Source organism: Macaca fascicularis, chromosome 7 (assembly GCF_037993035.2).
Source record: "Macaca fascicularis isolate 582-1 chromosome 7, T2T-MFA8v1.1".
Taxonomy (NCBI): Eukaryota; Metazoa; Chordata; class Mammalia; order Primates; family Cercopithecidae; genus Macaca; species Macaca fascicularis.
The window spans coordinates 50,921,184-50,944,662 of NC_088381.1; the positions used below are offsets into that span (position 1 = coordinate 50,921,184).

The window sequence follows — 23,479 nt, forward strand, 5'->3', positions numbered from 1 at the left end:
TTTCATATAAGTGGAATTGTTACCAGTAGACGGTCTTGACCGCAAGTTGTTCAGGTTCTTGGCGTTTTGAACAAAGAATTGGACAAAATGCACAGCAAAGCAAGGAAAGAATGAAGCAATGAAAGCAGAGATTTATGGAAAATGAAAGTACACTCCACAGGGTGGGATGGGTTGGAGCAGGGCTCAAGGGCCCAAGTTACAGAATCTTCTGGGTTCCAAATATGCCCTAGAGGTTTCCCATTGGCCACTTGGTGTTCACCCCATTGGTTGTAGAAAGCAACCAATCAGAGGTGCTTTCAATTTTCCATCTGCCAGGCAGGAAATGGGGTGTTTTGCAAAGAGAGTAGCCTCTGGTCCTTTTGTTACTTGGGCGTGGAGAGTTCGGGTTTTCCTTTGGATTTAGTTCTAGGAAGTCAGAGGGAATCGGCCTTAGGTTCCCTGCCTCCAGACCCTATTCTCCTGCCTCAGAATCATACAGTATTTGACCTTTTGTGTGTGGCTTATTTCACTTAGCATAATGTCATTGAGGTCCATCTATGTTGTAGCATGATCAGAATTTCATTTCTTTCTAATGCTGAATAATATTCCATTATATGTGTAGACCACATTTTGTTTATCTATTCATCTGTTGATGGATACTTGGATTGTTTCTACATTTTGACTATTGTGAATAATGTTGCTCTGGACATTGTTGTACAAGTATCTGTTTGGGTCCTTGTTTTTAGATCTTTTGGTTATATATGTAAGAGTGAAATTGCTGGGTCATATGATTGTTCCATGCTTACCTCTTTGATGAACCCCCAAACTGTGCATTAAGCACTTTATATGAGGTTGGTACTTACTGTATCTACCTTCCAAACTGAGTTCCTTGAAGGCAGAATGTATCCTATACCTCTTATATCTCAGGGCCTAGTACTGTGTGTGATGAGTAGATGCTCAATAAATGGTGCAGTGAGAGCAGGAGGGCCTGAATAAGTGGGAGTATTGGGGTGCTGATAAGCCAGGGTTTTGCATCATCCAATGACTGGCTGGAATGGAATATGAGGTCCTACTCCAGGCTCCAGCTGTAAGGGTGGTTGGCCAGTGGGTGGGGGCTCTTGGGACTTCTCCAGGCCTCACCCGCCTCTCTGGTCCCCCAGCAAGCCCCCTCTCCGGAGGAGGAGTTCCAGTTTCTGCGCTGCCAGCAATGCCAGGCTGAAGCCAAGTGCCCGAAGCTGCTGCCTTGTCTGCACACGCTGTGCTCAGGATGCCTGGAGGAGTCGGGCATGCAGTGCCCCATCTGCCAGGCGCCCTGGCCCCTAGGTGCAGACACGCCTGCCCTGGATAACGTCTTTTTCGAGAGTCTGCAACGGCGCCTGTCGGTGTACCGGCAGATTGTGGATGCACAGGCTGCGTGCATCCGCTGCAAAGAGTCCGCCGACTTCTGGTGCTTTGAGTGCGAGCAGCTCCTCTGCGCCAAGTGCTTCGAGGCACACCAGTGGTTCCTCAAGCACGAGGCCCGGCCCTTAGCAGAGCTGCGCAACCAGTCCGTGCGTGAGTTCCTGGATGGCACCCGCAAGACCAACAATATCTTCTGCTCCAACCCCAACCACCGCACCCCTACACTGACCAGGTGAGTGGGCTGGCACAGGGTGGGATGGTGCATCCAAGAACCAGGTAGAGGTGAGAGGAGCAAAGATCCAAAGAGTCACACAGCTGAGGACAAGGAGCTTCTGGGGCCTTGCAACTCTAAATGTGGTCTGCAGATATGCAGCATCCGTGGTGACGACCGCAATTTATGCTGCCAGTCCCCACGCAGGTGGATAGTAAGTTTCCAGTTTCCTCCTGTAATAAATAATGCTGCAGAATCATCTTTGCATTGTTATCCAGTAATTTCTTCAGGATAAATTTTTAGAAGTGCCACTGCTGGCTGTAGGGGGACAGAAATTCTACATTTGATACATGTTACCAAACTGCCCTTTAGAAAGTCTTCGAGTGAAATTTTCCATGAGCGCTGACAGAGAATCTCAGTAAGGCTGGATTCTAGGATCAGAGGCAGGTAGGTAGTTTCTGTCTGAAAAGTTGAGACCATTAACACCAGGCAGTGCTATCTGAGAGTGTCTGTATGGGAAAAAAAAATCACATCCAGTTGTAATTGTTTTTATTAAACAGATTTTAATTCAGTTTTTTAATAGGTAATACATTTGTACAGTTCACGAACAAAATTTATAAAGAGGAGAGAGAGAGTGCAGTCTTCTGTCCATCCTCAACTGTCTAATTCCCACCACTTCTCCCTCTTCCCATCCACAGGTAGTTTTGAATGTTTCTTCTGAGAGTTTCTTTATGACTATATATGCAGGTAGCAGCAGTCTTCTCAGGTCCTATTTTCCCTCTTTTAGCCAAAATGGTAGCATAACTATGTGAACTTTCAACCATCAGAAATAGATTGTTTATAGAAGGCTCTTCTTGGTTCTTAGGGATCCACTTGCAAAATGGAAGCATTTTTCCCTTGTTTTTGACAACTCAGAACTATATATGGCTAAACCACATACCTGCTAAACTACATATCTGCTAAACTGAGTGTGGTTTGTTTCCTGCTTTAGGATAAACTTCCCCCACTATCAGAATAAGCTTTCCCCTCTGACTTCTCAACAGCTGGTATCACCACATTTCTTAGCTTGTTGTAAAGGTTGAGTGGCTTTCCACTTGTTTATTGGCCATTGTGTTTCTTCATTTGTGAATAGCCTGTTTAGGTCCTTTGCCTGTTGTTGTTGTTGTTTCCTTTGAGGAATTAAGGGATTAATTAAGGAATTCAGGAACAAATTCCTCGAAGGAAAAAAATTTATGCGTTTCTTTTGCTCTTACAATTTGTGCAGTTTTAAAACTTACATATTCATTGGATTTTGATTGAAATTGCAATAAATTAGGGGAAATTGGCTTTATCTCTGGTTATATCTTTTGGATTTAAAAATTTTTTTTAATTTTTTTTTTTTTTTGAAATAGAGTCTCCCTGTATCACCCAGGCTGGAGTGCAGTGGCGCGATCTTGGCTTACTGCAACCTTCGCCTCCCGGGTTCAAGCAATTCTCCTGCCTTAGCCTCCCAAGTAGCTGGGATTACAGGTGCATACCACCATGCCTGGCTAATTTTTTGGTATTTTTAGTAGAGACAAGGTTTCACTATATTGGTCAGGCTGGTCTCCTGACCTCAGGTGATCCACCTGCGTTGGCCTCCCAAAGTTCTGGGATTACAGGCGTGAGCCACCGCACCCAGCCTTATACTAATTTCTTAATGAATTTGTAAGCTTTCATGTTTTGAACATGATAATGAAGCCATCCCACGGGATCCATGGGAGACTGGTTCAAATTCATAGATGCTCAAGTCTGTGATATAAAATGGCATAGTATTTGTATATAACCTCTACACATCCTCCTGTATGCTTTATTTTTTATTTTATTTTTATTTTTTGAGACAGGGTCTTGCTCTGTCGCCCAGGCTGGGGTGCAGTGCTGCACTCGTGGCTCACTGCAGCCTCAGTCTCCTGGGGTTCAAACAATCCTCCCACTTCAGCCTCCAGATTATATGGGACTACAGGTGTGCACCACCACGCTCAGCTAATTTTTAATTTTTTTTGTAAAGACAGGGTTTCGCCACATTGCCCAGGCTGGTCTTGAGAATTCTTGGGCTCAAGCAACAACCCTCCCACATAGGCCTCTCAAAGTGCTGGGATTACACGTGTGAGCCACTGTACCCAGTCTCTCCTTGTATACTTTAAATCATCTCTAGATTACTTATAATGCCTAATACAGTGTAAATGCTATGTAAAGAGTTGTTTTACTATATTTTTGAATTTGTATTATTTTTTATTGTGGTCCTTTTTTTTATTGATTTTTTTTTCCCTGAATATTTTTGATCCAAGATTTGTTGAATCCACAGGTGTGTAACCTGCAGATACTGAGGGCCAACTGTACATATAAATTGTTTAACATAGTGCCTGGCACATATTAAATACTCAATGAATGTTAAAATTCTATTATAATTTCTCTGCTCTAGAACAGTTTGAAGAATATAAGAAATTTAAGCTTATAAAAGTTTTTTGAAAAACCATCTTGGAACTGGTGCTTTTTTATAGTAGATTTTTGAGAACTTTTCCCATTTTTACCATGGAATTAGTCTGTTCTGGTTCTTGTGTCAGATTTTTGGAAAATTTTCCAGTTCATCCTGAGTTATCTTTCATAATTTAAAAATCTCAGCCAGGTGCGGTGGCTCACGCCTGTAATCCCAGCACTTTGGGAGGCCGAGGTGGACAGATCACGAGGTCAGGAGATTGAGACCAAAGTGGCTAATACGGTGAAACCCCATCTCTACTAAAAATACAAAAAATTAGCCAGGCATCGTGGCGGGTGCCTGTAGTCCCAGCTACTCGGGAGGCTGAGGCAGAAGAATGGACTGAACCCAGGAGGCAGAGCTTGCAGTGAGCCGAGATCGTGCCACTGCACTCCATCCTGGGCGACAGAGAGACTCCGTCTCAAAAAAAAAAAAAAAAATCCTCTATGTCTGTAACTGTACCCCCTTTTTTTATTTCTGATGTTGTATATTTGTGGTTTAGTGGTCTTTTCAAAGTACTGTACTTTTAGTCTTTCCTGAGATTGCTTACTGATTTTAATATTTTCCTTCTTTCTGTTTGGTCATTTTATTATTTTTGTCATTTTCTTCCTTCTAACTTTGTCATTATTCATTTTCTAGCTTCTTGAACTTATAATTCATTTATTTGCAATCTTTATTGTTTAATAATAATAACTTTTTTTTTTTTTTTTTTTTTTTTTTTGAGACAGACTCTCCTTCTGTAACCCAGGCTGGAATGCAGTGGTATGATCTTGGCTCACTGCAACCTGTGCCTCCTGGGTTCAAGTGATTCTCCTGCCTCAGCCTCCCCAGTAGCTGAGACTACAGGTGCCCACCACCACGCCTGGCAAATTTTTTTATTTTTATTAGAGACGGGGTTTTCCCATGTTGACCAGGCTGGTCTCGAACTCCTGGCCTCAAGTGATCCACCCGCCTCAGTCTCCCAAAGTTCTGGGATTACAGGCATGAGCTACAATGCCTGCCTAATAATAACTTTTTTAAGGCATAAGTTTTCTGTATATGGCTTTGGCTGTATGCCATAACTTTGATAATTTTATGAGTGTTCTTATAGTCAATCATTTCTCAAATATCATTTCAGTCTTTTATTAAAAAGGTTCTCTTGCTTAAGGTCAAGAGTTCGAGATCAGCCTGGGCAACATGGCAAGACCTCATCTTTACAAAAAATAAAAAAAATTAGCCAGGCATGTTAGGTGGTACATGCTTGTAGTCCCAGTTATTTGGGAGGTTGAGGCAGGAGGGTTACTTGAACCTGGGAATTTGAGCCTGCAATGAGCTGTGATGGTGCCACTTCACTCTAACCTGAGCATCAGAGCCAGACCCTGACTCGAAAAAGGAAAAAATTTTTTTTCTTTTGAAAAGTTTTAGAGAAGAGTGTTTTCTAAAATTTTCAAGTGGTTTGTGATGTTTGGTTTCTCGCTCTGTCACCCAGGCTGGCATGTGGTGGTGCGATTTCATACTTGCTAATTTCTGCACTATGGCCAGTTTATACAGTTTGTATGAGTTCTACATCTAAGACTATATTGAGATTTTCTTAGTGGCCTAGGATATTCCTTGGACTCACATATTCCTAGCAATAATCCTTAGAGTTGAAAAGTTGTATTTGTTGTACAGTACACACATATATATAATATACAAATATATGTATATATAATGTATATATGCATATATATGTGTATATCCATATATATGTAAGTTCTAGTGCTTGTGTGTGTGTGTATCTACACTCTATTGAAACTTTCTACTTTTCTTTCTTTTTTTTTTTTTTTGAGACGGAGTCTTGCTCTGTTGCCCAGGTTGGCGTGCAGTGGTGTGATCTTGGCTCACTGCAGCCTCCTCCTGTGGGGTTCAAGTGATTCTCCTGCCTCAGCCTCCTGAGTAGCTGGGACTACAGGCGCGTGCCACCACGCCCGGCTAAGTTTTTTTTGTATTTTTAGTAGAGATGGGGTTTTACCATGTTGACCAGGATGGTCTCGATCTCCTGACTTTGTGATCCACCTGCCTCAGCCTCCCAAAGCACTGGAATTACAGGAGTGAGACATCACCCCTGGCCAAAACTTTCTATCTTTCTTTCCATTCTGTTTCACCAATTCTCTAAATAATAATTACAGAGTGGTAACTTCCCCATTAAAACATATATATAGGCTGGACATGGTGGCTTCCACCTGTAATCCCAACACTTTGGGAGGCCAAGGCTGGTGGATTGATTGAGCCCACGAGTTTGAGGCCAGCCTGGGCAATATGGCGAAACCCCGTCTCTACAAAAAAATACAAAAATTAGCTGGGCATGGTGGCACGTGCCTCTCGTCCCAGCTATTCGGGAGGTGGAGGTATTCCTCAGAGAGGATCACCTGAGCCTGGCAGTTCAAGGATGCGGTGAGCCATGATCACGCCACTGCACTCCAGCCTGGGTGACAGAATGAGACTGTCTTAAAAAAAAAAAAAAAAAAAAAGGGCCAGGTGTGGTGGCTCACACCTGTAATCTCAGCACTTTGGGAGGCTGAGGCGGGTGGATCATGAGGTCAGGAGTTCAAGACCAGCCCGACCAACATGGTGAACCCCGCCTCTATTAAAAACACAAAAATCAGCCGGGCATGGTGGTGGGCGTCTGTAATCCCAGCTACTCAGGAGGCTGAGGCAGGAGAATCGCTTAAAACCAGAAGGTGGAGGTTGCAGTGAGCCGAGATTGTACCACTGCACTCCAGCCTGGGCAACAAGAACGAAACTCTGTCTCAAAGAAAAAAAAAAGTGTGTATAAACACACACGCACATGCGCACTCTAGAACCTATCTCATCTATCACCACAAAGAGTAGAATATAACTGTTCTTCCAGACAAAATAAAACATTTAGCACACTTTTATAATTTTTCTTCTTCCCTCTTCCCTCTCACTTTCAGATTTAGTTGAAATAATGTGAACTTTTAGTTCCAGATTACTACCAAATTTTTAATTTTTTTTTTCTATTGTAAGCATCCTTTCTGAACAGGTATTAAGCTTCATGGTCATATTACAACCCACCTGTTAGCCATACCTTAGACTTTAATTGGATTCATTGCTCAACATAATTTTTCCTATAGCTTTTCTTCCCCTTTCTTGAATTATTTAAGGTGATTAATTTTCCATTTGACAGGAATACTCCATCAAGTAATTAAAAAAAATTATTCCAGAGTTTACTTTCTGAGACCTTAAGTGTCTTTACTTGTATGTCCTTCTTTTCTGTCACATATGAGGGAAAGTTTAGGTGTAAAATTCTGAGGTCACAATCACAGTGCTTTTACCTCAGAATGTATAAACCTTGCTTCACAGATTTCTAGTCTGGTGTTGCAGATGAGAAGTCCAGTTATGGTCTATTTTTTTCTCTGTGAGTATACTTTTTAGAGATGGGATCTCACTCTGTCACCCAGGCTGGAATGTAGTGGTGCAGTCAGAGCTCACCATAGCCTAAAACTCCTGGGCTCAAGCAATCCTCCCACCTTGGCCTCCCAAGTAGCCAGGACTACAGGCACCTGCCACCACGCCTGGCTAATAAATATAGTTGGATGGTTTTCATTTGTTTATTTGTTTGTTTAGAGACAGGGTCTTGCTTTGTTGCCCAAGCTGGTGTGCAGTGGTGTGATCATAGCTTACCATAACCTCGAACTCCTGGACTCAAGAGATCTGCCAGCCTTAGTCTCTGAGTAGCTAGGACTACAGGTGCCTGCCACTATGCCTGGCTAATTTTTAAAATTTTGTATAGAAATAGGATCTCACTCTATTGCCCAGGCTGGTCTAAACTCCTGACTTCAAGTGATCCTCCTGCCTTAAACACCCAAAGCACTGGGATTACAAGCTTGAGCCCATGCCCAGCCTGCTAAAGATCTTTATATAATTTTTTCTTTTTTCAATAATCTTCTATCACCATTGTTGATCTGAAAAACTCAAGTCTTTCTTCAGCTTTTCAGCTCAGGGAAATTATATTTTGCTATTTATTTATTTATTTATTTATTTATTTATTTGAGATAGAGTCTCACTCTTGGAATATAGTAGCATGATCTCAGTTCCTTGCAACCTTTGCCTCCCAGGCTCAAGCAATTCTCATGCCTCAGCTTCCCAAGTAGCCGGGACTACAGAAGTGCGCCATTACACCTGGCTAATTCTTGCGTTTTCTTTTTAGTAGAGACAAGGTTTTGCCATATTAACCAGGCTGGTCTTGAATTCCTGGCCTCAAGTGATCTGCCCGCCTTGGCCTCCCGAAGTGCTGGGATTATAGGCATGAGCCACTGTGCCTGGCCATACTTTTTAATGTACTCATAGCCCTTCATTTGTTTAATTTATTATTTATTTATTTATTTTAGACATGGTCTCACTCTGTCACCCACGCTGGAGTGCAGTGGCACGATTGTGACTCACTGCAACCTCCGCCTCCCAGGTTCAAGCGATTTTCCTGCCTCAGCTTCCTGAGTAGCTGGGACTACAGGTGCGCACCACCATGCCCAGCTAATTTTTGTATTATTAGTAGAGACGATGTTTCACCATATTGGCCAGGCTGTTCTCGAACTCCTGACCTTGTGATCCACTCACCTCGGCCTCCCAAAGTGCTGGTATTACAGGTGTGAGCCACTGCACCTGGCCCATTTGTTTATTTTTAAAATGTTTACTACTGTTGTTATATGGATATTGGAACTCCAAGAACATATTTTGCATCTTTTAATTTTTTCCCCATTAATTCTGTTGCTTTGCCCTTTTTCCCCGAGATTCTCTGAGCGCTCCTTGAATTGTTTTTCTAACTTGCCAGCTCATCTTTTCACAGCTGACTCCATTCTTCTATCTGCTACCCCTGTTGAATTGTTGTGGGTTTTTCCCCCCCAGCAATCTTTTTTTTTTTTTTTTTGGTTGCCAAAAGAGCTTAATGCTGTCAGGATGCTTTTTCTTGGCAGCCTGTTCTTGTTTTCTCACTGTAATATGTTCTTAAGTCGCCCTGAAAAACACACTTCGCATTTACAGAGGTGTATGTTTCCTACATGATCCCCTTTTCAATGGGGACTTGCTCAGTTTGGTTGTTGATTCTCTTCATAGTTGTCCTGCGGTCTGTGCTGTCTGCTCCCATGTAAAGACTGACATCCAGATTGTTCAGTGTTTGTAGCTAGCGTGGGCTGGCAGCAGTTGTGTAAAGCACAATTTATACCCCACACTCAATCCCTGCAGTGGAACAGGGCCGCTCCCCGCGAGTCCCAGATGGTGTCAGCTTGTAAGTAGTCCCACCTCTACTGTGGGGGTCAGAGGTGGATTTCTCCCTATTAAGGATGGAGAAAGCCTTTCGTCTGTACCCATTTTAGATGTCCAGCTAGGTCCCTGTAAATTAGACTCACAAGATACAGATTCACAAGAGAAAAGCAGGCTGGGTGCGCCTGTAGTCCCAGCACTTTGGAAGGCCGAGGTGGGTGGATTACCTGAGGTCAGGAGTTTGAGACCAGCCTGACCAACATGGCGAAACCTCATCTCTACTAAAAATACAAAATTTAGCCAGGCGTGGTGGCACACACCTGTAATCCCAGCTACTCAGGAGGCTGAGGCAGGAGAACTGCTTGAACCCTGGAGGTGGAGCTGCAGTGAGCCGAGATCACACCACTGCCCTCCAGCCTGGGTGACAGAGCGAGACTCTGTCTCCAAAAAAAAAAAAAAGAGAGAGAAAACCAGGAGCATTTTAGCATGTGCATCTAGCATGGGTATCACATCTAGCATGGGAATTGTGCATATACATGGGAGTATCCAGAGATGAGTAACTCAAAGCATTGGTTAGAACTTCAGCTTACATAGCATCTTAATGAAAGAAAAGGAAATGTTTAAAGAAGTGGCAGGATTGGCCGGGTGCGGTGGCTCACGCCTGTAATCCCAGCACTTTGGGAGGTCGAGGTGGGCAGATCACGAGGTCAAGAGATCAAGACCATCCTGACTAACATGGTGAAACCCCATCTCTACTAAAAATGCAAAACATTAGCCAGGCGTGGTGGCGGGCACCTGTAGTCCCAGCTACTTGGGAGGCTGAGGCAGGAGAATTGCTTGAACCCGAGAGGCAGAGGTTGCAGCAAGCCGACATGGTGCCACTGCACTCCAGCCTGGGTGACAGAGTGAGACTCCGTCTCAAAAAAAAAAAAAAAAAAAAAAAAGGAAAAAAAGAAGTGGCAGGATAAAAGAAAGGGGTTTTAGGCTTGCAAAGGTGGCAAACTTTAGGAAGTTGTGTTTCTGTTTTGCATTGCTAGAAGGAATACCTGAGGCTGGGTAATTTATAAAGAAGAGAGGTTTTTTTGGCTCATGTTCTGCATGCTGTACAAGCGTGGCACCAGAAACCTGCTTGGCCTCAGGTGAGGCTGCAGGTAGGTTTTAATCGTGGCAGAAGGTGAAGGGGGAACAGGCGTGTCGCATGGCAACAGAGGGAGCGAGAGAGAGAGAGAGAGAGAGAGAGAGAGAGAGAGAGGGGGAGGAAGCTGGAGAAGGAGGTGTCAGGTGCCTTTAAATAACCGGCTCTCCCATGAACTACCAGAGAGAGAATTGTGGCCCCAAGCCATTCATAAGGGATCCACCCTCATGACCCAAAACACCTCCCACTAGACCCCGCCTCCAACACTGGAGGTCACATTTCAACGGGAGATTTGGCAAATATACTTACTAATGGAGTAAGGTTTGTTTGTGCAGGCCTACTTGGCGCCAGCTTTCCATCTTCGCGGCTGTAAAACTTCCCTGAGAGAGGAGATTTATGCAGTTCTTGTTTCTCAGAAGTTTCTGCTTTTAGTCATAAGAGCAAAGAGCGTAACAGTCAAAAGAGTTTCTGTTTTTAGTCATAAGCTCTTAGAAGGCTCCTTTCTGTATCTGTTGGTTTTCATTTGCCTGCAGCTCAGAACAATCACATGCCAAAGTGGCATATTTTGGAGTGGTATATTTTTATCCCCTATGTCAGGTACAATGAGCAGGGAAGGGTCAGCCAGCAAGAGGGCAGGATTCCTGTTCCTTCAGCACGATGCATGGCCTTAAAAATCCTGAAAAATCATATGCTCCCACTCCCATTTCACACTGCTTCACAATTTACCAGTGGTTACTGGATAAACTCAACTTATTTTTTCTGCACAAAACCTCAATGCCATAAATAAAAGCTCACAACTTCCTCTGGTCCCAAGTCAATTAGCAGCCACCTCGCTCTTTGACACTGATCTGATTTAGAGCTCACACTGGGGAGCAGCCCCAGAGGTGGCTTTAAACCTGGGACTTGGGGTGTCTGCCCTGGGGCCATTGGTATTTGCTCCACATGCCTGTGGAGTCCATTCTTTCATGTTCATGTCACACCTACTGTGTGGCATGTTCTTTACTAGGGGCTGGGGTAGAAATACGAATGGACACAGCACCTCCTTGAGGTCACAGCCTGGTAAACAGATCAGCCATTAACATCGAGGCGGCAGGGTTCTGTGCAGAAGGCTGCGTGACTTTGCTGTCTATTGTGACTGTGTTTTGATAGTTGCCTTTGTCACACTGTCTTCTGTGTTAGGTTTGGCCTCAGCAGCATGCCTTATCTGGCACAGGGCCGACATCCTGTTTGTGCTCAGTCAGTTGTGGAAGGAAGAAGGCAGGCAGGCACAAAGGTGGCTGAGCTCAGAAAAGGCCACTTACCCTGCTGGGATTGGCTGGGGAAGGCGGCTTCCAAGAGGCCATCACACTTAGTGTGATGTATAAGGAAAGAGAAAGGTTATAGACAGGAGGGACCGCAGGGGCAAGGAAGGGGCACTAGTGAGTCTGCAGCATTTCAGGAACTGCAATAGAAGGTTGATGTGAGGGCAGGCACTGGAAAGGTGAGTTGGGGTCAGACGTGGCAGGCTTGGAAGGAGTCAGGACTCTATGCTGCAATGTCCAGAACACTCAGTGTTGTCAGCTTTCTCCTTTGTCATGCCTTCATACCACCTAATCGTCTCACCAGTGACTATCCTCTGGAAGACAATGGGAATGGGACCCTGTGGTGGGCTCTACTGAAAATCCATTGATGGGGCCGAGCGCGGTGGCTCACGCCTGTAATTCCAGCACTTTGGAAGGCCGAGGCAGGTGGATCATGAGGTCAGGAGATCGAGACCATCCTGGCTAACATGGTGAAACCCTGTCTCTACTAAAAATACAAAAAAATTAGCCGGGCATGGTGGTGGGCACCTGTAGTCCCAGCTACTTGGGAGGCTGAGGCAGGAGAATGGTGTGAACCGGGAGGCAGAGCTTGCAGGGAGCCAAGATTGTGCCACTGCACTCCAACCTGGGCGACAGAGTGAGACTGTCTCAAAAAGAAAAAAAGAAAACCCATTGATGGGTGTTGAGGAGTGGTAGGATGGATGATCAGACCCTCTCTCTGCACTCTGGTACTTTGACAAAAGTGGGCAAGTTTGGGAACAGGGAGATCAGAATTTCTTTGGCTGCATACTTATTTATATTTCACCCCATTCCATGGAGAATTTGAGGGGACTTGCCACCAGATGTGGGATACATATCCAATAGAAACTGAAGCAAAGAATCTGGAGAAGGGAAAGGGAGCCTCATGAGTACACTAGGTCTTAGGTTCAGGTGGGGGTGAGACCTGCAAGAATGCAGAGAGGGAGGGGTGTGGAGACGGCTGCAGTCCCACACTGCCAGCACTTGCCTGACCAGACGTGCTCTGGAGTGCTTCCACCCAAGAATGCAGAGATGGCTGCGGTCTCACACTGCCAGCACTTGCCTGACCGGACATTCTCAGGAGTGCTTCCACCCAAGCATAGTGTGGGTCTAGGGCTGCAGGTGGAGCTGAGTCTTATCTGTGTCTGGGTGTCAGATCCTAAAGTTTGCTGGATGGAGTGGGGGAGTTAATCCAGGGCCATCAAAGCCTGCAGCCAGAAAGAGCTTGAGTTATCATTAATTGGAGGAAACAAAAGGCCTATTAATCAAGTTTAAGAGGTGTGGTTGGAGGATCAGTACCCATGCCTGCTTGGTGCTCTCTTGGTGCCCTCTGTGAAGTTAGCGGTAAATTGCATTTTATTGGGGATTGATGATATTATTGGGATTGCTTCCTGGCCTGCCAGGAGCATTACATGGGCAGAAGAAAGGCTGCTGCCAGGAGTTGGGTAACATGATGAAAGATGTGGACAATAAATGACCCATTTCCAAGTTTTTTATGAACTTACCTCGAAGGTAGATTTGTAGAATAGTATGTGGATAAAAGGGGTTTTCCTCCTGGTCTCCTTTGATGTTTTGGAGAAAGAAGCAAGAAGTTTACTTATTTATTTGTTTATTTTTGAGACAGTATCTTGATCTGTCACCCAGGCTGGAGTGCAGTGGCACAGTCATGGCTCGCTGCAGCCTCAACCTTCCAGGTTCAAGTGATCCTCCTACCTTAGCCTTCCTAGTTTGTAGAGATGAGTTTTCACCATGTTGCCCAGGTTGGTCTCGAACTCCTGGGCTCCACCCACCTCGGCTTCTCAAAGTGCTGGAATTACAGGCTTGAGCCACCATGCCCAGCCAGAAGCAGGGAATTTGAAGCAGCCCAAGCCAAGATCAGGATTAGGGCTGGCGCTCCTTCCTGCAGCTGTGGGAGTGGGCTTTGCTCTTCACAGATGGAGGCCTGGGACATTTTAGAACAATTTGGGGTTTTTTCGTTTTGTTTTTTTGAGACAGGGGCTCGCTCTGTCATCCAGGCTGGAGTGCAGTGGTGCGATTACAGCTTACTGAACCCTTGACCTCCCAGGCCCTAGTTATCCTCCCACCTCAGACCCCCAAGTATAATAGCTGGGACTACAGACATGCACCACTAGGCCCAGCTAATTTTCTTTCTTTTTTTTTTTTTTTTTTTTTTGTAGAGATGGGATTTCACTATGTTCCCTAGGCTGGTCTCAAACTACTGAGCTCAGGCAATCCACCTGCCTGGGCCTCTCAAAGTGCTGGCATTACAGGCGTGAACCACTGTGCCCAACCTTTAGAACGATTTTTAACAAGACTTGAAATTAACAAGCTTTTGGCATAGTGGTGCACGCCTGTAGTCCCAGCTACTAGGGAGACTGAGGTGTGAGGATCACTTGAGCCTGAGACGTTGAGGCTGCAGTAAGCCATAAATCATGCCATTGCACTCCACACTCCAGTCTGGGCAAGAGAGCGAGGGCTTGTCTCCAAAAAAAAAAAAGAAATTAACAAGCTTTTCTCATTGATTGCTAACTGATACAATTAAAAACTAACTATTAATAGAACCACGGCCAGCCAGCCAGACAGCCATTGAGCAATCACTTATTAAGCATCTATTTCATGACTGGTATTATGATAGCTATTGCCAGATGAAAAAGAATGCCTGCCTTTGAAGCTTGAATTTGTGGAGAGTTTCAGCCTATGGATAATTTGCATGTGTGTGCAACCTTGTACTCTATGGCAAGAACCCAGAGGTCCCAGAAGACACGTTCAGATCAAGTGCTGTGGCAGTTTTAAGAAGGGAAAACTTGTGTTTATGTGGGAGGGTCAGGGAAACCCTGATATTTTAGCGTTTCAGCTACACCTTGAAGAGGTTTATTTGTCTCTATAAGTTGCATCTAAAACAAACTATAAATTAGTGACTTTTTTTAGTAGGTTAAGCAAAAGCTGAATTGATGGCTGATGTAAGTGAATCGGGGTCAAGCTGGCCTCTGACCTGACCGATTAGATACTCAGATTGTGTCACCAGGAGGTACTTTCTCTGTATGTCTTGTGACCTGGCTTTCTTCCAAGACTGGTCCATTCACAGAAGGGTTAACTCCTCATGGGTGCCAGATGTTTGCAACAGCTCCAGAGGTTACGCCCTCAGCCCCAGATTCAAGGGGAAGAGAGTGTGACTCTCTCCCAGCATTCCAAGCTAAATCTCAGTGTGTCTTTGATTGGGTCAGGTTCCTCTCCCTGCAAGGGTGGCTAAGGCTAGGGGGGTTCTCCGATTAGCTTAAGCCTGAGTCATATGCTGCCCCAAAGCTCATGGACTGAGAACAGGAATGTGTGGCTACCTAAAGGCAAAGTCCAGTTTCATATTGGTACAAGAAGAAAGAAGAATGTGCCTTCAATACATCTTAGAAAAAATGTCCAGTAGCCACTGTAAATGAAAGCAAAGAAGAAAAAAAACACTCCAGGTGTATGGAAGGCAGTGGAACAGAAACTGAAGTGCAGGGGACAGGTTTGAAGCCAGCCTCAAGTGAAACAACACCCTCACCTCTTGGTACCTGGGTAAACTCTCTTCAATAGAAAGCCATCCTTTTCCAACCAGGTTAGGAAATGGGCTGTTGGGGCTGCATTCGGCCTTTCCTTTTAACAAAGTAGAGCACTATCCTGCCATTTGAGATGTTTTTCCTGTGTTATTCTTATAATTCCCACACCCTCCTGTAAGATTATTAGGAAGAGAGAGCTGTTCCCTTTGTACAAACAAGGTGAGAGGCCAGAGAGTTAACAGGAGCTTCCCAAAAGGAAGAGCTTGCGGGAGCCAGGGCCAGAACAGGATGCAGGATTTCCTGATTGCAGAATGGGTGCCCCTTTCCTACTCCTGCTGGACTCTACATTCAGGCAGCCCAAAGCTAACGACTGCACTGAGTTGCAAAAATAATTCTAACAGTTGTTTCTTAAGAATTTAGAGTGTATCTTAAGTAAGCATGCAATTTAAGCAATGTTGAACTTAATTTTCCCTGACTTTTACAGAAGATAAAGAAACTAAAGTAAAATGAGACTTGCTGAACTTCAAAGAAATCATTCTTCATCTTAAAATATTTTCCTAAAAGATCCCTCTAAGATTAAGGAAAAAAACCGCAAGACATTAAGAGGTTGCAGTCATACTGTTTTTTTGTTTTGTTTTGTTTTTTGAAACAGAGTCTCACTCTGTCGCCCAGGCTGGAGTGCAGTGGCATGATTTCGGCTCAGGGCAACGTCTGCCTCCCGGGTTCAAGCGATTCTCCTGCCTCAGCCTCTCGAGTAGCTGGAATTACAGGCGTGCACCAATAAGCCCAGCTAACTGTTTTGGGGTTTTTGGGTTTTTGTTTTGTTTTTGTTTTTGTTTTTGAGACAGAGTCTCACTCCATTGCCCAGGCTGGAGTGCAGTGGCGTGATGTTGGCTTGCTGCAACCTCTGCCTCCTGGGTTCAAGCAATTCTCCTGCCTCAGCCTCCCAAGTAGCTGGGATTACAGGCTCCTGCCACCACTCCTGGCTAATTTTGTATTTTTAGTAGAGATGGGGTTTCTCCATCTTGGCCAGGCTGGTCTTGAACTCCTGACCTCGTGATCCACCCACCTCTGCGTCCCCAAGTGCTGAGATTACAGGCGTGAACCACTGTGCCCGGCCATTTTTTTGTATTTTTAGTAGAGACGGGGTTTCGCCATGTTGGCCAGACTGGTCTCGAACTCCTGATTTCAGGTGATCCACCCACCTCAGCCTCCCAAAGTTCTGGGATTACAGGCAGGAGCCACCATGCCCAGCCTCATATCGTTTGTTTTTAATGAAACGCTTCTATTTTACATGGTAGTAACTGAGTCTCTGCAATGAAAGATCAAGATGGTTGGCTTCCATCCTTCTCGTTTTGGTTCCATGTCAATAGGACTATAAGGTTCACCACTGGTCTTTTTACTTTAACATCACTTTTCCCAAGTTGTGTATTTTCATTGAGCTCTTAATTGGATAGATGTTATCAATAAGCAATTTTTTTTTTGTCAAGAAGAACTTCTTTGTTCTGAATTCCTTGAGTCTCTTGGTGTTGAGAATGTCTCTGGGTTACTCTGATACTTGAATAATAACTTGGCTGGGTATAATATTCTTGGTCACAATCACTTTCAAAATTTTGTAGATGCTGCTGCCTTGTCTTCCAGCATCAACTGTTCATTAGGACAGCTCTGGGGCCAAACTGACTTGCTTTTTCTGTCTTTCTTTTTTTTTTTTTTTTTTTTTTTTTGAGGTGGAGTCTCGCCCTGTCGCCCAGGCTGGAGTGCAGTGGCCGGATCTCAGCTCACTGCAAGCTCCCCCTCCCGGGTTTATGCCATTCTCCTGCCTCAGCCTCCCGAGTAGCTGGGACTACAGGCGCCCGCCACCTCGCCCGGCTAGTTTTTTGTATTTTTTAGTAGAGACGGGGTTTCACCATGTTAGCCAGGATGGTCTCTATCTCCTGACCTCGTGATCCGCCCGTCTCGGCCTCCCAAAGTGCTGGGATTACAGGCTTGAGCCACCGCGCCCGGCCGCTTTTTCTGTCTTGATGCCTAAAGATATTTTTTATTCTTGAAATTTATTAATTTAACCAAGCTGTCTTGGTGTTGAACATTTTGTATCAAATTATTCTGGAACTTAGCATGCTCCTTCAATCTAAAAATGCTCTTTATTTCAATTGCTTAAATTGCTTCTCCTCCGTCTTCCTTTTCTTCCTTCTCATTTTCTTTTTCTTGCTCTATTACCAATAGTATTGCAATTTGTAATTTATTAACTTTAGGTTTGTTCAGTTTAGTAATATAACAGTACTACTACCATTTGGGGGGGGGGAACTTACTTAATGACTATTGAATGAGTAACCAAGATTAGAACCACCATATACATTCACTTGATACATATTTTTATAAAAGTGCTTGAGAATATCAGAATTATTTATGTCACATAAGGAGTTACTGCTTGTTTTCTGTGTCACCAGATTATATTAATATTTAATGATTAATTCTACTCTTTGAATTTTGTAACAAATTCCTGCTGTGGCATATTTTGCAATTTGGTTATGTTCTGCCAAAGCTGTAAGAGTTGGTGAGGTGTGTCAAAATTGGCATGACTGAATAGAAGAGCTATCCGTTTTCACGATATGTTACTTAACTCATATATTGCTATGTTATTTTTATCTTACTCATCAAATTATCTTTTTTCTTATACATGGCTTTAATTAATGATTATTTTAGGTATTTCCATCTCTTGACATTTCATGTACTGAAAATAGATCAGATTTAAATAAAAGCTTGATAATCAGTATTTATGTGATAAACTTTGTCTTATTTCTTGCAACATTTACCAGCATGTAAATCCAAATTGAATATTGGTTAATGTTCACCAATATTCAATACTATATAATTGTAGTGTATTGTTATGAAAGTCAATGAATTTCCCCCAATGATGTACTTTGTTCCAAAATTTGAATCTCCTTTAATAACGTATAACACATATGATGCTTAAAAAATTTCTCACCGCTGACACTATTTGGATTGTACTTATGACGGGCATACTGGCCATTACCTCAGCATATGAGGATAAGCATATTTTAGAAATACCATGCTGGTGGCACTGGGGAGAGCTGATTACAGCTGGAGAGACCAGAGGCAGGGAGGCCTCTTAGGACATCGTGCTCAAGGAGATAAGCAATAATCGAGGCAAGAAGAGAGGCAGTAGCAGTGGGAACTGCTGGGACAGGTTTAGGAGTCAGCATTCTGCCTTAATCATCTTTATACCCTTGCCCCATGCCTAGACCTAGATGGTACTCAGTAAGTTTTTTGGGTTTTTTTTGAGATGGAGTCTCACTCTGTCTCCCAGGCAGGAGTGCGGTGGCATAATCTCAGCTCACTGCAACCTCCGCCTTCCGGGTTCAAGTGATTCTCTTACCTCAGCCTCCCGAGTAGCTGGGATTACAGGCGCCCGCCACCACACTCAGCTAATTTTTGTGTTTTTAGTAGAGATGGGGTTTCACCATGTTGGCCAGGCTGGTCTCAGACTCCTGACCTCAGGTGATCCGCCCGCCTCAGCCTCCCAAAGTGTTGGGATTACAGGCGTGAGCCATCGCGCTCAGTCGTAAGTTTTTTAAGTCAATGAAGATAGGATCAAGAAGACTTAATAAAAAATTATTGGGCCAGGTGCTCACACCTGTAATCCCAGCACTTTGGGAGTCCGAGGTGGGCAGATCACAAGGTCAGGAGTTCGAGACCAGCCTGACGAATATGGTGAAACTCCGTCTCTACTAAAAATACAAAAATTAGCCGGGTGTGGCAGCAGACGCCTGTAGTCCCAGCTACTTGGGAGGCTGAGGCAGGAGAATTGCTTGAACCTGGAAGGCAGAGGTTGCAGTGAGCCAAGATCATGCCACTGCACTCTAGCCTGGGTGGCAGAGTGAGACTCTGTCTCAAAAGAAAAAAAAAAAAAATCATTGAAGCCGTAGAGGACAGGGAGGCATCCAGGAGTGGCTGTTGAATGGTCGTGCGATTCCCCACCATAAAGATGGCAGGAGAAACAGGGAACCCATGTGGCAGTGTACCCGCCGCCTATTGAATGAGTGACATGATCCCTAGGAACACTGCCCACCATGGATACACCAGCCATATGCCTTGGGAGCAGGTACCTGTGTAGAAAAGAGTGGAGAAGAAAAAGCACAAACATTCCCTTCCCCATTCCTGGGTGTGGCACCAGCATAAGACAGAAGTGTGAAACAGTGCTTCCTTTCACCGCTTTCCTTGCTGCTTTTCTTTTCTGGTGTCTTCTTCTCTAAGACCTCAGGCTTTCCCCTCTCCAACACCCCTTCTCAACCAATAAATCACTGGAGGGGAGGTCAATAGGAATAATGCATTCACTCTCTTCAAATACCCCAGGCTCTAGAATTACCCATCTCCTCTCCTGGTTTCAGAAATCTTGTTTTTTCAGCGGTGAGATAGCAGGAAACTGATCTGGTGAAATGCGTTCATACTACTGTATAAATGATCGATGGATTCTTTTAACTGTAGTTACTTGAATTTCCAAAAGAGCTGCTCTTTTACCACTCTACCAAAGTGAAGGTGGCAAGTTGCTGCATGGAAGTGGGACAGGTAGAGGAGTGTTTTTGGTCACCATTCAGGTAAGCCAGGTGGTATCAGCTCTCCTTCACTGGTCCTGTTTCATAACATTTTTGCTTCTTGCATTTTAGAGCTACCAGTTCCCTAGAACAGCAGAAATAGCATGCTCCCCTGGCCCAACCAAGAGGTGCGGCTATAGTGGCCTATCTGTACTGGGGAGGGGACACCCCAGATCTGATATTGATAGGTTCACCCAACAGCAGGGATGTCCCGTGCCATGTGTAATACCCCCTCTTCTTTTATGGCTCCAGAATGTCCAGTGACTACACAGCACTGTGCTGAGCCGTTCACATACACTAGCCTATCTTTGTGCTTGTAACAGTCTATGAGGGAAGCATTATTACTCCCATTCTACAGGTGGGGAAATTAAGACTTAGAGAGAAAAGGTAATTTGCTCAAGGCCTTGTAGCTAGAAATTGCAGGAGCTAACACATACCACTCTTGGCATGGCAGTTTAGACATGGACAGCTTTAGGATGGGGAAACTGAAAACCCAGGAAACATGTTGAGGCTTCTATTAAAATACACTACTCAGCCAGGCATAGTGGCTCATGCCTGTAATCCTAACACTTTGGGAGGCCGAGGTGGGCGGATTATGAGGTCAAGAGATTGGGACCATCCTGGCCCACCTGGTGAAACCCTGTCTCTACTAAAAATACAAAAATTAGCTGAGTGTGGTGGTACACACCTGTAGTCCCAGCTACTTGGGAGGCTGAGGCAGGAGAATCGCTTGAACCCAGGAGGCAGAGGTTGCAATGAGCCGAGATCTCGCCACTGCACCCCAGTCTGGTAACAGAGCGAGATTCCGTCTCAAAAAATAAATGAATAAAAATAAATTAAAAAATAAATAAATAAAATGAAATGAAATACACTACTCAGGAGGCTGAGGTGAGAGGATCACATGAGCCCAGGAATTCAAGTCCAGCCTGGGCAACATAGCAAGACCCTGTCTCTGAAAAAAAAATTAACAGTGTGGAGTCATTGCACTAAAGAGTCATAAAGGGGTAAATGAAACAATACATCCCAGAGAAGAGAAAGAGCTTTGTTGTAATACCTAGATGGGAGGTTCTTTGAGTGTTCCCCATTGCTTCCTATTTAAAGTCCAAACTCCTTTACTTAGAATTGATTATAGAAACTTTTGGAAAATCTAAATAGGTGAAAAGGAGGGACGAGAGTAAAAGAGGAAACTACTATCACTCTAGACCTTTTCCTTTCCTTTTTGCTATCTCTGTGATCATCTAAAACAAAATGAACAACGCTTACTGTTGTATAACTTGCTTTTCTTATAAATAGTCCTGAATATCTTTCAAAAATATATAGTTTTGATTTTTTTTTTTTTTTTTTTTTTGAGATGGAGTCTTGCTCTGTCGCCTAGGCTGGAGTGTAGTGGTGCCATCTCGGCTCACTGCAAGCTCCGCCTCCCGGGTTCCCGCCATTCTTCTGCCTCAGCCTCCTGAGTAGCTGGGACTACAGGCACCTGCCACCACGTCCGGCTAATTTTTTTGTATTTTTAGTAGAGACGGGATTTCACCATGTTAGCCAGGATGGTCTCGATCTCCTAACCTCGTGATCCACCTGCCTCGGCCTCCCAAAGTGCTGGGATTACAGGTGTGAGCCACCGTGCCCGGCCTGGTTTCGAATTTTTAAGGCAGTGGCATCTACTGATTGTGTGGTTTCTTTCATTTTTCAGTAATTATAGTGTCTTTACTATGGCGAGAGTAAATAGTCCACTATGTTTTCTCCTTCGAGATGTAATTTTACACATTTAACTTTGTGATTCATTGGAAGCGTATCTGGACATGAAACAAGAAGCAAAGCTCTAATTTCATTCCTGCCCCCTACCCTCCTCCCTAGCTAATTTCTCTGATTCCAATTGTTGAAAACCCCTTTAATGTCCATCAGTTTGGGCTGCTGGCTGGGCGTGGTGGCTTATGTCTGTGATCCCAGAACTTTGGGAGGCAGGGGCTGTCAGATCACCTGAGGTCAGGAGTTCAAGACCAGCCTGGCCAGCATGGTGAAACCCTGTCTCTACTAAAAATACAAAAAAATTAGCCAGGTGTGGTGGTGCACACCTGTAGTCCTGGCTGCTTAGGAGACTGAGGCAGGAGAATCGCTTGAACCTGGGAGGTGGAAGTTACAATGAGCTGAGATCGCGCCACTGCACTCCAGCCTGGGCGACACAGTGAGACTCTGTCTCAAAAAACAAGAGAAAAAGATGGGTTGCTTTCTTCATTATATAAAATATTACATTTCTATATGCCAGGGACTACATCAGGCCTATCAGGTCTGTTCTACTGATCCTTCTCTTGACTCTTGAACTAGTACCATATTCTCTTAATAATGGCATTTCTGTAATGTGTTATCCCTTCCTTACACTGATTCCTCAAACATTTCTTAGCAGCTGGTCATAGTGGCTTAGACCTGAAATCCCAGCACTCTGGGGGCCAAGGTGGAAGAATCACTTGAGCCTAGGAGTTTGAGACCAGCCTGGGCAAAATGTTGAGACTCTGTCTCTATAAAATTAAATTTTTTTTTCTTAGCTATTTTATCTGTTTGTTCCTTCATATGAAATTTAGAAACCTAGCCAGGCATGGTGGCTTACGCCTGTAATCCTGGCACTTTGGGAGGCCGAGGTGGGCGGATCACCTGAGATCAGGAGTTTGAGACCAGCCTGGCCAACATGGTGAAACCCCATCTCTACTAAAAATACAAAAAAAAAAAAAAAAAAAAAACCATTAGCGAGGCATGGTGGCTCACACCTGTAGTCCTAGCTACTTGAGAGGCTGAGGCACAAGAATCACTTGAACTCGGGAAGCAGAGGTTGCAGTGAGCCAAGATTGTGCCACTGCACTCCAGCCTGGGCAACAGAGTGAGAACTAGTCTCAAAAAGAAAAAAAAAAAGAAAGAAATTTAGAATACTTTGGTTAAGTTTCAAAAATAATTTAATTGCCTTAAACCTGTTTATTAACTCAAGGAGAATTAATAATTTTATAATATTTAGTCTCTCTTTTTGGGACCTTGATACAGTCTTCTGTTTTTTTAGACTTTATCTCTTAGTAGGTTTTTGTAATTTTCTAGGTATTTTGTACCTTTTTAAAATTAAAAACAAGTTTTTTAGAGATGGGGTTCTTGCTATGTTGCCCAGGCTGGCCTTGAACTCCTGGGTATAAGCAATCCTCTCACCTCAGCCTCCCTAGTAGCTGGGACTATAGGCACACAACCATGGCTTTGTAGAATTTTTTAAATAGCTGCTGTGAATGGGAAGATGGAATTTTCCCCATATTTCTTTTCATTTGCTTTGCTAAGATAGAATTATGCTATTTTTCTTTCTTAATTATTATGTAATCTAGCCACTTTGGTGAGCAATTTCTTATTAAGTTAGTGGTGTTTTTCCTCATTATTTTGAGTATTCCAGAAGCAAATAAATAATTATTTTGCCTTTCTGAAGATATAGTTAAGTCTGGGTTCTTGTCATGGAGCCCTTCTGGGCAGTTGCCCACTTCACCTCTGCCTCCTCCAAAGTGCCAAGCACACAGTAGGTACTCAGTGAGTGTCC

The 23,479-nt window shown here is 44.1% G+C and overlaps 1 protein-coding gene across 22 annotated transcripts in view; it reads left to right on the forward strand.

Moving 5' to 3' along the window:
• Positions 1-23,479, forward strand: part of PML (PML nuclear body scaffold) — a 54,253-nt gene that overhangs the window by 2,048 nt on the left and 28,726 nt on the right. For all 22 annotated transcript variants that reach the window (XR_012415146.1, XR_012415147.1, XR_012415148.1 and 19 more), the window contains exon 2: positions 1,140-1,612. Coding sequence is in view for 16 of the 22 variants with exons in the window: in XM_005560012.4 (XP_005560069.1) it covers positions 1,140-1,612 (473 nt within the window). In the remaining 6 variants the exon portion in view is untranslated. The remainder of the gene's footprint in view (positions 1-1,139; positions 1,613-23,479) is intronic.